The sequence below is a fragment of the Ascaphus truei genome, chromosome 1 (assembly GCF_040206685.1).
Source record: "Ascaphus truei isolate aAscTru1 chromosome 1, aAscTru1.hap1, whole genome shotgun sequence".
In the NCBI taxonomy this organism is placed as follows: Eukaryota; Metazoa; Chordata; class Amphibia; order Anura; family Ascaphidae; genus Ascaphus; species Ascaphus truei.
Window position 1 is genome coordinate 375,199,321 of NC_134483.1, and position 16,228 is coordinate 375,215,548.

The following is a 16,228-nucleotide window of genomic DNA, read 5'->3' on the forward strand; positions in this document are numbered from 1 at the left end:
GCCAATGTGGTTCTCTCATTTTACTGGAGGATTAAGATAGAGTCCCCCAAACACACTGGAAATAGAACAAGAGCTTGCAGATATTCCGCCTGTCTTCAGCTGGGCTCCAAACAGCCCAGCAGCCAGCACAACAAATAATGCAATTATCAGGGGGCTTTATTACCAACCTCCGATATGAACTGGGGAATAAATTAAAACAATTGCTTTGACCACATCTTGTGATAATATTTATGGCCACATAGAGAGCAGTGTAACCCCTCTGCTGACACGCAGGCCTGCAATTCTCTGTGAAGCGATGCGCTGCTTGTTTCTATGACAGCAAAAGGGTTTGTCTCAATGTAGTGAAGTGAGAGCAGCAGTTTGTTTGCAGCAATCACAACATGTTTGACCATTAGTTTAAAAAACACATATATCATTTTCTTTCAAAGCCGTGTAAGAAATGCAATGAAGCATCGCGAGGTACCGGGGAACTTACCCGTCTCACTGTCAGACTTGTTCTCGTGCTCCGTGTCGGTTAACGTCAGGGCCGAGTTGGAACGGCTTGACAGACAGGAGCTGCGCCCGGATTTCACCCCCCGGCCCCACAGTCTCATGGCGTGCTCTGGGGACATCACACTTTCGTTTTCGGTCTCGGCATCTGAACCTGCACTGATAGAGTACCCTCGGTGGGGGAGCCCCATATCGGCACAAAATGCCAGTCCTCGGCGTGATGCTGGTTCGCAGACGCCTAGTTGCCTTAGCGTAAAATTCTGTCCTGATTAGGGGAAAGAAAAAGAAGGGGGGTAGGGGGGAGAGATAGCAAAAAGGTCAGATTTCTTTTCCTCCAAAGCTGAAAAATAAAACACACACTTAAATGTGCAAGTTTCTCAGGTATCACACACATGGTGTTTTGAGTAAGACGCATATGTTACGGTCACGTGGATTTCTTTTGTCTCGAGCACTTTGCAGCGCCTCGCATGCATTCTTCCTGATGTCAACCGCTTAAAGCTATTAAGAAGTGCTCTTACGTGTCAAGAGTAAAGCAGAACACCAGGAACACAAGTAAGGGTCAATTCAATACATGAAAAGGAATTAAAATGACAGGTCTTTACTTTACAAAAGTGTGACAAGCCATTGAAAGGATTCAGCAGGATAATATTCCAGCAGACTTTAACATGTAGATGTTATCTTTCCATGGGTTTCACTTGTTAACACACTGATGTTCATTAAAAAAAAAAATTTAAAAAAAAAGCTAAAGGTGGCCTGTTATTCTAAAAAAAAAAAAAAAACACAAAAAACTGGTGCATTATTGTTAAACTGCAGCAAAAGGCATATATGTGGCTCTTGATTGGGAAGAAATTCAAGGAGTTTAGGTTCATTGTTTTTATTTTCTAAAAATCTGAATACATTACACTCTAAAAATGTGCAAAGATCCCTCACCAATAATCTGCATTGAATATTAGATAATTTGTACGGTTGTTGCAAATGCAAGCAAAAAAAACCCCACAATGATTTTATTTATTTATAGCATAGTCTAGATGTGCTTTTCAGAGCTTAAAGGCGCAGTTCCACCTTATGGTTTCCCCAACCCCCCCAGCACACACTTATTTTTTTTTTACATGGAGAAGAATCTGGGGTCCCTGGATCAGAAACGTGCAATGTTCAGCTCGGGGGGCAGCCTGGTGCCCAAAATATGTACCACTGATGGCGGGATATAAAATGGAGGATTAGATCTCCTGCGTTACGCGAGCCAAACAGGAAGCCGCGCCCACTTCATATTGGCCCGCCTGACTCAGGGAACTGAGCACGAGGAAGTGCCGGTGGCAGCTTTCCCGGTAAGTATCTCAGGAATCAGCATATCCTCGGAGCTGAAATGTACACGGTTCAGCTCCAGGGACCCTATGCTTCCCATCCCTGTAATAAACAGAGGGAGCCCAGAGAAGGAATTGCCTTTCATTTAATATAGAGTTTAATCAGTTTGATACCCATCTAAAAAAATATATTAACATTTTTATTCAGGGTAAACATTATTTTCAATTTGCTGTATGTTAAACAGTAATGATTTTATGAAATACATGTCAGAGGGACAAAAAAATCGGCGTATTCCCTTTTTTTACACTTTAGTTTTAATGAGTATGATAGCTAATGTGTTTATTTCACTATATGCTCTGTAAGATTTCCCCCTTAATAATTGTAAAGAAGTGTTTTGCCAGAAAGCACACATTGCCACATCAATTTTCAGTGTGTTCTTGGATACATCATAGACATATATAAAATAAGACAGAGCAGTGAATCTGAATTTCTCGAGAGTGCAGTATAATCAGTTAAACCTTTCCAAAAGTGTTTTATATACAAAATATAAAGCGGAAATAAATAGAAACGCCGGTTGATTCAATAGATATCCATCTTATTCATTTGTATTCTTTTAATCAACAACATAATGCTACCAGACGTTATCTACTTTGCCAAAGAAAACTGCATGTTAATGTATTAGGGACAACACAGTAATACATCAGACTACGAAAGAAATCAATCTTCCCCTGTGTTTTGTCATACAGTGCTTTTTAATGGAAATTTCACATGCCTGTATTTGTTTTACATAGCTAAGCAACACAGCATGTTCAGCCCTCTATACCTCTCATTTTAATTGTGCAGAATGGCTCCAAGACTGAACTCCCAGACATAGCTTCCTCCAGCATTCCTGGGCTAGCCTCTTGAACTAATTCATGCTCACGCCTCCCGTTCTACATGTGGACCTAAACATGTCCATAGAGGGTTCCCGCTCACCTTCACAAAATAACTAACACCTGTGTCATGCTGGAAACTAAAGCAGAGGGGACAAACATGACTATGTGGAAACATAGCATTTGAAATCAATATAGCATATTAAATCAACACTCTTATCCCGCAGCAGCGACCTTTGTCAAGATCAAGAGTACACTGCAAACACCAGACATATATACCCTGTAGTGAAGACGCTGCGAGGAAAAAGTGATTAGCGTCAAACTGGAATGGTTGCTAGGCAACACATACACAGCTGGAAATACATGGCGAACACTAAACGTATCCATCACCAGTACATTCTTTCTAAAACTACCCAATATATATAGGGGAATAGACAGAAAAAAAATGAAAGGGAGTATAAAAATGAAAAGCAACTGTAATATATAAAAAGTGAACAATTGAAACCTTTTGAAAAATAGACACAATAACACCAGAAACCCCAGTTCACTACCAGACAATAGTTTATAGAAATACAGCCACATAAAGTGTTCTCCGACATGGACAAAGACCAACATCATCCTGGTATACAAAAGAGCCGCTAGAAAAATAGACAGCAGAGATTTCATTACAATCGAGTTGTGTTAGATACAAGCACCAAAGGAGAGAAAATGGGTTGGGTTAGTGGGTTATGGAAATGCATTCAATATATTGCTCCTTTTAAACAAAAACGCCCCAACGGTCATTAATATCAAGAATAATCCCTCTTAAATATACAGCTGGGCTTGCTGTCAGAGAGGCGTGACTTGATGTACAGAACCGGGCCCTGAAGGTGATTTACATCTCTCAAGTGCGCACCCAGACAGGCTGAAATAGCCAGATACTGTACTCATGATGAATATACTGAATAGATAAAGTCAGAGAGAACGAGACAGATTTACAAATGCAAACAGGTTCTGGACAAATAATGACAGGTCTACTTCCTATGCACTATTTAATGGCCACTGCATTTGTCACTTTCTTACCTGGTCATTTTTAAGCAGTATCACGTAGTAATTTGTAGAGACAAGTCACTGTGCATCGCACAGCAAGTCACTGTGCATTGCACGGCAAGTCCCTGTGCATCGCACGGCAAGTCACTGTGCATCGCACGGCAAGTCACTGTGCATCGCAAATCCCAACATACTGTAGAAGCAAACAGCATCTGGCGACATGGCAACATTTCTGCAAAATCCTGTCAAAAGTCACACAATCTCACTGCAATGTAGCGAAAATGTTGCATTTAAGTAGGGTGATCAGATGTCCTGTTTATGCCGGGACAGTCCTGTTTTTTTCTGTCCTGTCCCGGTTGCCGGTCCGTCTTGAAAATGTCCCGGGTTTTGTCCCTGGTCCCGGTTTATAGATGCAGCGACGGCCCTGACGCTGCACGAGTCGGCGGCGGTGGCGGTGAGGAGGATGCGGCAGCCGTGAGTATTTTCAATGGTAGAATGAATGCCGGGGGTTGGGCTTTAGACTAGAAAATGGGCCGCAGGGGATTGGATGAAGGAGGATGACGGGGGCGGGGCTTTGTAGAATGCCGGGCCGCATGGGGATTGGTTGGAGGTCAGAGGATGCCAGGGCTTTGTAGAATTCCGGGCTGCAGGGAGCTGGTTGGAGGATATCGGGGGCGGATGTAGTGAGCAGAGCACACTGAGCTGCTTCTCAGAGTGTGTGTGTTTGTGTGTGTGCCAGTGGCTGTGTGTATGTGTGTGTGTCAGTGGCTGTGTGTGTGTGTCAGTGGATGTGTGTTTGTGTGTATGTGTGTGTGTGTATGTGTGTGTGTGTCAGTGGCTGTGTGTGTGTGTGTGTGTCTGTGAGGAATCCGTTCATGGGTTTGGCGGGAGCTCACTCTTGCAGAGTTGGTGAGCTCTCAGACAGACCTTCCCTTGGATTTGCAAGCACTATCACCTGTGCTTGCAATCACTGCAGCTCTGTCTCTCTGCTCTGGCATTGGAGGAATTCCCACACACCCCTGTCTTGGGATTGGCTCTGCCCTTCTTATACTGGCCTCTCCCTTTGACTCATTGCTGAGCATAACCCAAGATTCCCTTGGATGTAACTGTGTTTGCCACAAGCTACTTTGGCTTAGCCCTGCCTTGTTCCGAGACCTGCTGCATTCCCTCCTGGCAGAGGTCTGCTCCTGTGCTGAAGCGCTGGATCCCCAGTGCTAGTCTTGCCTTGTTCCTGAGGCCTGCTGCATTCCCTCCTGGCAGAGGTCTGCTCCTGTGCTGAAGCACTGGATCCCCAGTGCTAGTCTACCTTGTTCCTGAGACCTGCTGCATTCTCCCCTTGTAAAGACCTTATCATGGGCCGCTCCCGCTCCTCGCACAGAGGCCATTCCCGCGTTTCATCTTCTACGCTGAAGCGGTGTGTACCTGACTCCCTGTTGCCGAACTCCAGCCTGGACATCGACTACTCTGACGTCTCCAATTCTGACCCCGGCATTCCTATGGATTTCCCTGCCTTCTCCAACCCTGAATCGGCTACGAATGACTACGAACTGTGCCATCCTGAACCGGATTCGTGGTCTAAGGTCAGTGTATTCACACCCCAACCTCAGCCCCGCGGTCCGGTCCCGGTTTGTGGCGAGCACGATTGTTTACAGTGTCAGTGGCTGTGTGTGTGTCAGTGGCTGTGTGTGTGTCAGTGGCTGTGTGTGTGTCAGTGGCTGTGTGTGTGTCAGTGGCTGTGTGTGTGTCAGTTGCTGTGTGGTGTGTGTGTGTGTGTGTGTCAGTTGCTGTGTGTGTCAGTGGCTGTGTGTGTGTGTCAGTGGCTGTGTGTGTCAGTGGCTGTGTGTGTGTCAGTGGCTGTGTGTGTGTGTGTCAGTGGCTGTGGGTGTCACTGTGTGTGCACGTATATTGGGGAGGGGAGAAAAATACATGGGGGTGGGGGTGTAAGAGAGAGGGGGGGAAGGAAAGGGTGACTGGGGAGTGTGAGGTGGCGTGAGAGTGAGGAGATGTGTGAGAAGGGGGGGTTCTTGCAAGGCCGCCAAAACATGGGTAAGGGGCCCCGGTGGAAACGTTGTTCCTGGGCCCCTTGAAAACGGTCTGCGGCCCTACATGGCAGTGATGTCACTGACTGCCACGAGGAGAGCAAGAGACCCTATTTTGCAAAGTGTAATATATACACACAAGGTCAGGAATGTCACATGTTTTAAATGTCTTAATTTTAATTAATGCCTACTTTTTTTTATTTAATTTTAATTTATGTCAATTAATTATTTATTTAATTTGTTACTTATTTTAATTAATGTCTTCATTATTTATTTAATTTTAATTAAAAGTAGAGTAGAGAGTACATTTCAGATTTCAGGCTGCAAAGTGGTTTGTTTTATTTCTGATAGTGAAATACTTAATAGAATTTGTTATGTTGAAGTTAAACTTTAAAAAAGGTGGTTTGTGGGTTTTTCTGCTGCTGTCTAGAAATGTAAATGTATTGCATTTAAATGCGGATTTCAAATTCATATTTGTGCACCCTTTTTCCTGCAGCGTGGGCACTCACAACAGACATTGTCGTTCCTGCCACGAGGACGAGTTTTGACAGACCACTACTGAGCCATATAGACCTCAGGTAAGTACAGAAAAGAATAAAAATAATTTAAAAAAAATATATGTTGCTTTTCATTTTTGTTTTTCCAACTATTTTAGAAAACACACACACACACACACACACACACACACACACAACCAGGGGGTGAGGAAGCAGAGAGAGCGAGAACGGGAGGGAAGAGGGGGAGACGACACTGCAGCCCCACCTCTGTACACACAAACACACACTGCAGCCCCCACCTCTGTACACACAAACATGCACTGCAGCCCCAACCTCTGTACACACAAAAACACACTGCAGCCCCCACCTCAGTACACACAAACACACACTGCAGCCCCCACCTCTGTACACACACACACACACACACACACACACACACACACACACACACACACACACTGCAGGGCCCACCTCTGTACACACACAAATACACACTGCAGCCCCCACCTCTATACACACAAACACACACTGCAGCCCCCACCTCTATACACACAAACAGACACTACAGCCCCCACCTCTGTACACACAAACACACACTACAGCCCCCACCTCTGTACACACAAACACACACTACAGCCCCCACCTCTGTAAACACAAACACACACTGCAGCCCCCACCTCTGTACATACAAACACACTGCAGCCCCCACCTCTGTACACACAAACACACACTGCAGCCCCCACCTCTGTACACACAAACACACTGCAGCCCCCACCTCTGTACACACAAACACACACTGCAGCCCCCACCTCTATTCACACTGCAGTCCCCACCTCTATACACACACACAAACACACACTGCAGGGCCTACCTCTATACACACAAACACACACAGCAGGGCCCACCTCTGTACACACACAAACACACACTGCAGGGCCCACCTCTATACACACAAACACACACTGCAAGGCCTACCTCTGTACACACAAACACACACTGCAGCCAGGGTTGCCAACTTCTACTAAAGGCTAAACCAGAGATAAAATATTTTAGATCTTTTTATTATATATTTATCTTGCCTTTGGCTGTATCCTCCCCTCCAAATTCCATCAACATGGCTGCGCGACGTCACGTAATGCCCATTGCCATAACACGAGACGCTTCATGGCGTCATGCGGCATCAAGTTGACACGACAACGGGATGCATTATGGCGCTGAGGCATCACGTGATGCCACATTGTCATGGCAACATGTCACCGCCTGATGTCAGTGTCTCGTTGTCATGGCAACGTGGGTGCGTCACGTGATGTAATTTGTTTTATAAATAATTTTTTAATGTGTCCCGGTTTTTCATTTTGAAAATCTGGTCACCCTACATTTACGACTACTTTTGCCCACTAGCAATGTGAGCTTTTGTGAAAATGTAGCAATTACACGAAATTTAAGGGAAAACCTTTTGCAAAGCAAATATGAAGACATTCACACACTATAGTAATTTGTCATTCGTCTCTCTTGGGATGTTAAGGTTGACCTTAAAGATGTATTTATTGTAACAAATTTCCCCCACCAATATAAACACAATCTTCTTTTTAATGTCATATATTTTGCGTTTGGATATATATCATTTGGATAATATTACATTTTAAAATGTAGACCCCGAAGGGTATCTTTAGGACTACCATAGATGCTCTCCTGACATTTACTGAGAGGACTGCTAATTACACACACTAACATTATTATCTCATGATAAGCAAAAGGAAAACACACAGACATAATAAATGTGATCCAATGATGAATCTGTGTCCCAAATAACTCACTCTCTGATTCTTCCACTTGAGACACTCGTGAACAAAATAATAATATGCCAAAAAGGTCCATGGGGGCACAAACAGATTTGTTACCATTCACAGATTTGGCCAAACATTTTGCCCATTATCTACTAAAATAAAACTCATAGAAAGATATATGAGATACCAGCTCCCTCCCCATAATTACATTGGGTCGTTTGGGTCGTTGTATTAATTTGAGAGAAATCTAAAGATTTCAATTATTTAATTTTGTCATTAGAAGCCATTTTCTGTCAGAGATGGAAGGCAAAATGCACTTTGAACGCTAGCAGTTTTAAGCTGTCTGTTAATTACTTTAGTGCTTTGATATCCTTAGTAGCTGCCTTTCGATTTACCATTGTAAATGGATTACATTAATGAGATACAAACATTTTTTTTTTTTTAAAGTCTAATGATTAACACTGAATCAAACTGTACTTATCAACAAGTTTCTTGGAATGGAAACCATTCATCTATTGCAATTGTTTATTTTTCCCCATTAGTGCCTGATATCTCAATCCATCAAATCTTCACTTAGTGGACTTTATGCTTCTGAATACATTGGCTAACTCCGCTCTGCAGGGAGGTGGACGCAATTTCCTTTTTATGAGCTCACGTACTTTATGTAAGATGCAAAGGCAGCAGAGTTGACCACAAACGTTAAATCAACAAAATCTTGGTTTAACTCCCAAGAGCGCCAACAGAGCTGACCTAAGTTATATATATATATTCCTTCATAATGATCATTTATAAAAACAGCAACCAGACATTTTGTATATTTTTACTCCGATTTCCTTTGCCGTCTCTGAGCCCTAAAGAATTTCTGAATCATAGTAAAACATAACGCGCTCCAATTGGAAGTCCCACTAAGCAAGATATTGGAGTTTGTTCAAATAAGATTTAAAAGTACAATGACTGTATTTGGATGCAGGAAAGCACGGTCTATTCTTACATGAAAGCAAAGAAAAAAAAGAGGTTACTGGGGGCTCCAAGGTGAACAAACAGCCCTTTTGTCCAAAATCTAGCAGATATAGGAAAATACCACCAGGCACTTCAAATGTTATGTCAACTTTTCTTCATATTTATTAGACAAAGATCTTATACAGACCAGAAATATCTTATACAGACCACAGTCTATATAAGATGTGTGTCTAATACACTTGAAGAAACATGACGATTACATTGCAGTGCCTGGAGGTATTTTCCTATATCTGCATATTTTTTCAACCTAATCAACCGTGTTTCTATGGAAAATGAAACAGGGTGGTTACAAACCTTAATGTGTTGTGCTTTTAATACCTATAGTTGTTAATTTTCAAATAAACAAATAAAATAAAACATTTGACTTAAGGATTTATTTACAGAAGCCAGTTCTTATCAAGGTGAGAGTGCCCCTTAATATATATTTCCTTAGCTTTTTAAATACCACTCTTCACACGTGTATGCTATTGTATATGCTAATAGTGCAGAGACAGGATATGCTATTTTTACAATAGATCACTAGGAAAGTAAAGTCTAAGTTGAGGTTTCTAAATGAATATGTAAAGATACTAAGTAGCACCAAAATACCATCATACCTCGACTTCTATACTGAAAAGCACAATATAAACAGATGGCTAGTTACATCCTCTGCTGGACATGAGATTTGCTATGAGTTTGGAAGTGTTCATACTCTCTGGCAACATCAACATCCTGCATCCAAAGGATTGCAAAAAGTTTCAGGTACTACACCCAGAAATGTCGTTTTAAATCTTTTCCTCTCCCAGTAACATCCATCACAGCCACTCATTTCATTACAACTACTGTATACAACACTACTGATTCTATTGTCAAATTATCCTCTTCACAAAGATTACATTGAGTGGGAAATCTCCCTAAAATGCATTTGGGAAACATTAATTATTATAAACGACTTTACTTTACGTTTTCATTTTGGGTTACCAATGTTCAAACAAGAAAAGTAGGGATGATGGAGTACGACAAACAGTATGTGACCAGGCTGACACAGTTGTGTTGAGGGGATAGAGCAGGCCTGCACAACTTGTACAGTGAGAAGGGCCGAACTGCTCCAAGGAAAAAAGTTTGGGGCCGCACGGGTAAAATCATCATCATCATCATCCTCATATATCTACCCCAGCACCCTTCATCATCATATCTCCCCCAAAAACCCTCATCATCAACCTTTGCGAGACTCCCCATTGATCTCTCATACCCCCATCTCTCCCCCTCACCCATACACATAATACCCCCCTGCACACCACACACATCCCACCCCCCTGCACCTCACATCACTCTCCCCCCTGCACCTCACATCTCTCTCCCCCCTGCACCTCACATCTCTCTCCCCCCTGCACCTCACATCTCTCTCCCCCCCTGCACCTCACATCTCTCTCCCCCCTGCATCTCACATCTCTCTCCCCCCTGCACCTAACATCTCTCCCCCCCTGCACCTCACATCTCTCTCCCCCCCTGCACCTCACATCTCTCTCCCCCCTGCATCTCACATCTCTCTCCCCCATGCACCTCACATCTCTCCCCCCACCCTTTCAGCAGCCCCGCCAACCCATTTCAGCAGCCCCCCAGCCCATTTCAGCAGCCCCCCCAACCCTCATGGATGAACTACCCCCCATGTTACCTGATGGCAGCAGCAGAAGCAGAGGTGGTGGAGGCAGCAACAGAGATGGCGGCAGGTAGTAGCGCGAGGGATGCGCGCTCTAGCAGCAGACCCCGGATGTTCCGGGTCACGCTACACTGCTACAGCGGGAGAGGGAGGGGGGGCATGTGGGGGAGCTAGGGTTGCCAGGTGGCTTGTCCAACAATACTGGACACCCACGCCCCCCCCCCCCCCCCGAACACATATAAAAAATACCCCCACGCTCCCGAAATACATTTAAAAAATACCCCACGCTCCGAATACATTTTAAAATACCCACACCTCTCCATAAATACATTTAAAAAATACCCCCACCGCCCCCAAATACATTTAAAAAATACCCCCACCTCCCCAATACATATAAAATATACCCCCACATCCACAATACATATAAAATATACCCCCACCTCCACAATACATATAAAATATACCCCTACCTCCACAATACATATAAAATATACCCCTACCTCCACAATACATATACAATATACCCCTACCTCCACAATACATATAAAATATACCCCTACCTCCACAATACATATAAAATATACCCCTACCTCCACAATACATATAAAATATACCCCCACCTCCACAATACATATAAAATATACCCCCACCTCCCCAATACATATAAAATATACCCCCACCTCCACAATACATATAAAATATACCCCCACATCCACAATACATATAAAATATACCCCCACCTCCACAATACATATAAAATATACCCCCACCTCCACAATACATATAAAATATACCCCTACCTCCACAATACATATAAAATATACCCCCACCTCCACAATACATATAAAATATACCCCCACCTCCCCAATACATATAAAATATACCCCCACCTCCACAATACATATAAAATATACCCCCACATCCACAATACATATAAAATATACCCCTACCTCCACAATACATTTAAAATATCCCCCATCATCATGATCTCATCTCCCTAGGCTGGCCCCCATCACCATCTCATCCCCCCTCCCCCATTATCATCTTATTCCCCCCATCATCATCTTCTCACCCTGTCCCCCCACCCTCACCCCATCCTGTCACCATCTCACCCTGGGCCCCCCATCCTGTCATCATCTCACCCAGGCCCCCCCATCCTGTCACCATCTCACCCTGGCTCCCACCATCCTCTCACCCTGGCTCCCCCTATCCCCCAATCTGTGTCCTTACCTTAATGCCAGGAAGGATACAATTCTCTGGGCCGCCGGGGTGTGGGCTCTGCCCCCGCTGTCCTCTGATTGGCTCTCCGCTCCTCCAATCAGGGACAGGCTGCACAGACTCACGAGTGCTCCTCACGCCCCCGCCTGCAGTCTTAGCACTGCCTGCCCTCGCGCAGCCCTCTCCGCAAAAATTGTAATACCGGACACATAGGTGTCCAGTATTACCTCCGATTTTATACCGGACAGGCATCGGAATTACCGGCCTGTCCGGGTGAAAACCGGACACCTGGCAACCCTAGGGGGAGCGCGCTGTCACACACTGCTAGTGATCTGCCTTCCTTCACACTCGTGTCTTCCTCTTCTGTCCTTCCTCTGCATTGTTTACTCCACACTAACCTGTTCTAAACTCAGTTAAAAGCATACAAAGAAAAGTTGTCTCTAAAATTTGGGACACCGTCTCTATCACTTCACTTGCAGATGAGATATCCCCCACAGGGCAATTGTCTGCTAAAAAAAAGTACCCTTATGAAGTCCCTTCCTTGTAGGACACAAAAGTCAGTCTTTTGCTATTTAATAAAGCGTGAAAGATAAAATAGTGATTCCTGGTGCTTTATATAAGTCCACATACCATGCTGGGATACACCGGAATTTTTCTGCATATGGAGCACCCCCATTTAAGTATAACATATTCAATCTCTTTAATAAGATGTTAATTTGGAGTGTACCAACTGTATTCCCAACAAATCAGGGACAGTTAACAACCCTACTTTGCTTCCAGAGGGGCCAGCAAAAAAAATATATATATATATATATATATATATATACACAGAGATAACAGCAGGCACTTCCAAGGCTTCAGAAAGGCAGGTGCTTGTTCAATAGAAATCAATAGTGAACCAAGTATCCCACTAGGAGACAAGAACAGCACTCAGGATATGATGCAAAAAATTGTATTGAAACAACAAACAGGCACAAACAAGTCCAACGTTTCGGTCCACGCCCCTGAGGAAGGTCCTATACAAGACCGAAACGTTGGACTTGTTTGTGCCTGTTTGTTGTTTCAATACAATTTTTTGCATCATATCCTGAGTGCTGTTCTTGTCTCCTAGTGGGACACTTGGTTCACTATATATATATATATATATATATATATACTTAAATAATGTGTGGTGAAGACCTACTCATGTCTCAAGTTGCAAAGCCAGTACAACCAACTTCCCACTGATGAGACCCACAAGGTCGAAACAGTCTGTCTGTGAGTGGGTTTATTGGCTTTGCATCTCATCCCAGCCTATGTTTAAAAGCTGTGTTTAAAGCAGCATGTATTGGCTAAAGGGTTTAACCATGTAATGTGGTCTTGAGACAAAAGGTGGCACTGTGTGCTGATTTGCATGTCATTTCCCAGAACACCTTGCTGCCGTGGAAGTGCTGTATGCTAAGTGATAATGGTGAAGGGCAGGGTTTCAGACCTGTCTAAGACATGTGAATGTGCTCACAAGTAATATTTTTATATGATATATATATATACACACAGCTGGACCCCGTTATCACACGGTCCTTTGAGCCACAGAATGAGACAGCGTTATAACCGGGATCGCGTTAAAATTTCAGCGCACGAGGATTTACCGGCATCTAGATCTCTTTCCTCTTTGCTGTCAGCTCTCTCCTGACTTCTCATGTTCGGGTAGAAATTAAGGCGGGTAGCCTGTTCAGTTGTTGCATGTACAGTTATATAAATGCACTAAGGTTGTTATATACTGACTCCATTTCTCCTTCTGGGACGACTTGAAATGTTCCAGTTGGTGGTCATATTGAGGGTGATACGGGGTCGTCCTTGTTTTCTTAATGCCCACAATATGCAGCATTTCTTTCTAGTTTTGAAATCACGACCTTGGTCCGAGTGTATGCGGGCCGTCCATCCATAATTGACAAAGAACCTTTTCCACAACATTTTGGCTACTGTGACAGCACGTTGGTCTCTAGTCAGTTAGGGTTGCGTGTACCGGGTGAAGTGGTCGGTTATTATTAGAATGTTGGATTCCTTTCCTATCCGGTTCTAGAGACAGAAAATCAATACATACTTGGTGCATTAGACCAGAACTCTGCATGTGGCCCATGGGGGCTGATGGTTTCCGCAATATTTTTCTTGCTATATACCTAGTACAACTCTTACAATAGTTCTCCACATCCATTTCCAGTCGTGGCCAGTAGATTCTTCTAAACACCAGCTCTTGGGTCTTGTTTACGCCGAAGTGGCCATTATCATCATTTGTAGGACCATGCCTCTGAACTCTTGAGGAAGAACCAATCAATGGAAACTGTGGAAACTGTGGAAACTGTGGAATGGTGAATCAATTACTTTTTTTGTAGAGAACTCTGCCTCTGAGCACAAGCTTATCCCATTCTCAGTCCATAAGTCTTGTCTCTGGATGTGAACACACCACTGTGGCCATTGGTTTGCCCAGCTTCTTGGACTAAACTACCCCAGAGATACTGGGGTCTTGCAGTTGAGCTGCACATGATCTTGTTTTTGTAGCTGGGGAAGGTTTGTCCAATATAGGCACAGGCCTCAGGGATTGCATAAGGACCTAATGGCTCCATAACACGCAGTTGGTTTATCACAATGTTTTCTAGTTACGTAGCTTCTACTTTACAAATGGTCTGATACTCTATGTTGGTACTGCAGTTGGAAGTCATACACAGACAGCGCAGCTAGCCACGTGCCATGTAGCAACTCAGCAGTGCCTCCAGAAAATATGTATCAGGTTTTTATATTTGTGTGAATGGTAATCTTGCAGATTAGCTCAAACAGGAGTTACTTTTTAGCTTCTCCCTTGGCGAACCGAGGTAGATGAGCGACCAGAGCTCTTTGGCGGGAAAGAAAAGGATACTTGTGGTGTAGTGCCTCCAGTGGATTTCTCTCCAACGTAGAATATAGTTTTGTCTTGATCAATTTACAGGACAGGACCAGTTTGTCTAACAGCTTTACTTTCTCTCAGAGACTCTCTTGGGCTGCTTGGCTAACAGCTTTCTCCAACTAAAGATGTCTGTCTCACCTAGAAGCTTCTGCAGACTGACTGACTTCAGTCGTGACATCGTATCTCCAACAGGGAGAGTAGCGTATTTGTTGCCAATGCATCTTTTTTCACCTGATGGGGGCGTTCCTCTGCATGAGCCCAGACAGTTAACCCTTTCATTACAATTTAATCTGAAACTGGATCTCCACACATAATATGTCTTGCAGCTATGTCTGGTTGTAAAGGGACCCTAACAGGAAAGTAAGGGTGTATATATATTACAGTGGTTGACAAATCACCCAAAAATCTACTCGCCACACAAAAAAATCTACTCACCACCTAGTACCAAACGTGTGCTGCTTGGGCCAATATTTACTCGCCCGGGGGTTAAATCCACTCGCCCGGGGCGAGCACATGTATAGGTTTGTCGAACACTGTATGTATATATATATATATATATATATATATATATATATATATATATATATACACACACATACATATATACGTATACGTGAATACATGGAGATCATTGCTCACTCCAGTGAGTTGTTTAATGCATTGGTTCAAATTTTATTTCTACATTATTCAAGAGGCAGACCAAGTAGGTTCATTTTTTTAAAATCTGTTTTATTTATACTTAACTTTCAAGGTGACAAACATTTTAAATGTTTGATAGGTCCCCAATTACTATACTAGTCTCACCCTCATGTAAATTATTTATTTATTTTTAAGATGTATCAGTCCTGTTAACTGTTTGCTCTCATCACTAAAATTAGGAATACACTAATACAAAAAAATAAAAAGTTACACAAAAATGACAACATACATTAGTTATGGACAAAGAGGGAATGTGAATCACTCAATAGGGTTTAAGCAAGAGTAAATGTATGCTTTGTGGAAAATTCGTTTTGTTCCTAAGTGATGGAAGTATCATTAAAAGTAGTGGTATGTGATTGACTACTTTAATTTTAAAACATTTATGGTGTAGGAATGGAACGAGAGACTTTCTGAAGGAGATCACTTTAAAACAAATTAGCTGAAATGTCATAAAGCATTTACCGGAATGAAAAGTATTGCACTTGTCAAATGTTCTCATTTCGGCATATTTGTTACCAAACTAGATTGCATTGTGTCAAATGTGGATAGTTAAATTATGGGAAGTCGGCTCTTGCCACAACAATAAATTATCCCCAGTCGTAAATTTCCACAGAATAGATCCAACCGCGGAACTTTCCTTTGGTCACAAGTGATTGCCATACCAATGTATTTGGGTTCCTTAAACAAATGAAATCATCATTAACATTGACAATGAAA

General features: G+C 43.1%; 1 protein-coding gene across 14 annotated transcripts in view; it reads right to left on the minus strand.

The window, feature by feature from the left end:
• Nucleotides 1-16,228, minus strand: part of TENM3 (teneurin transmembrane protein 3) — an 816,371-nt gene that overhangs the window by 519,150 nt on the left and 280,993 nt on the right. For all 14 annotated transcript variants that reach the window (XM_075610837.1, XM_075610771.1, XM_075610754.1 and 11 more), the window contains exon 4: nt 476-754. In XM_075610837.1, the coding sequence (XP_075466952.1) occupies nt 476-754 (279 nt within the window). The remainder of the gene's footprint in view (nt 1-475; nt 755-16,228) is intronic.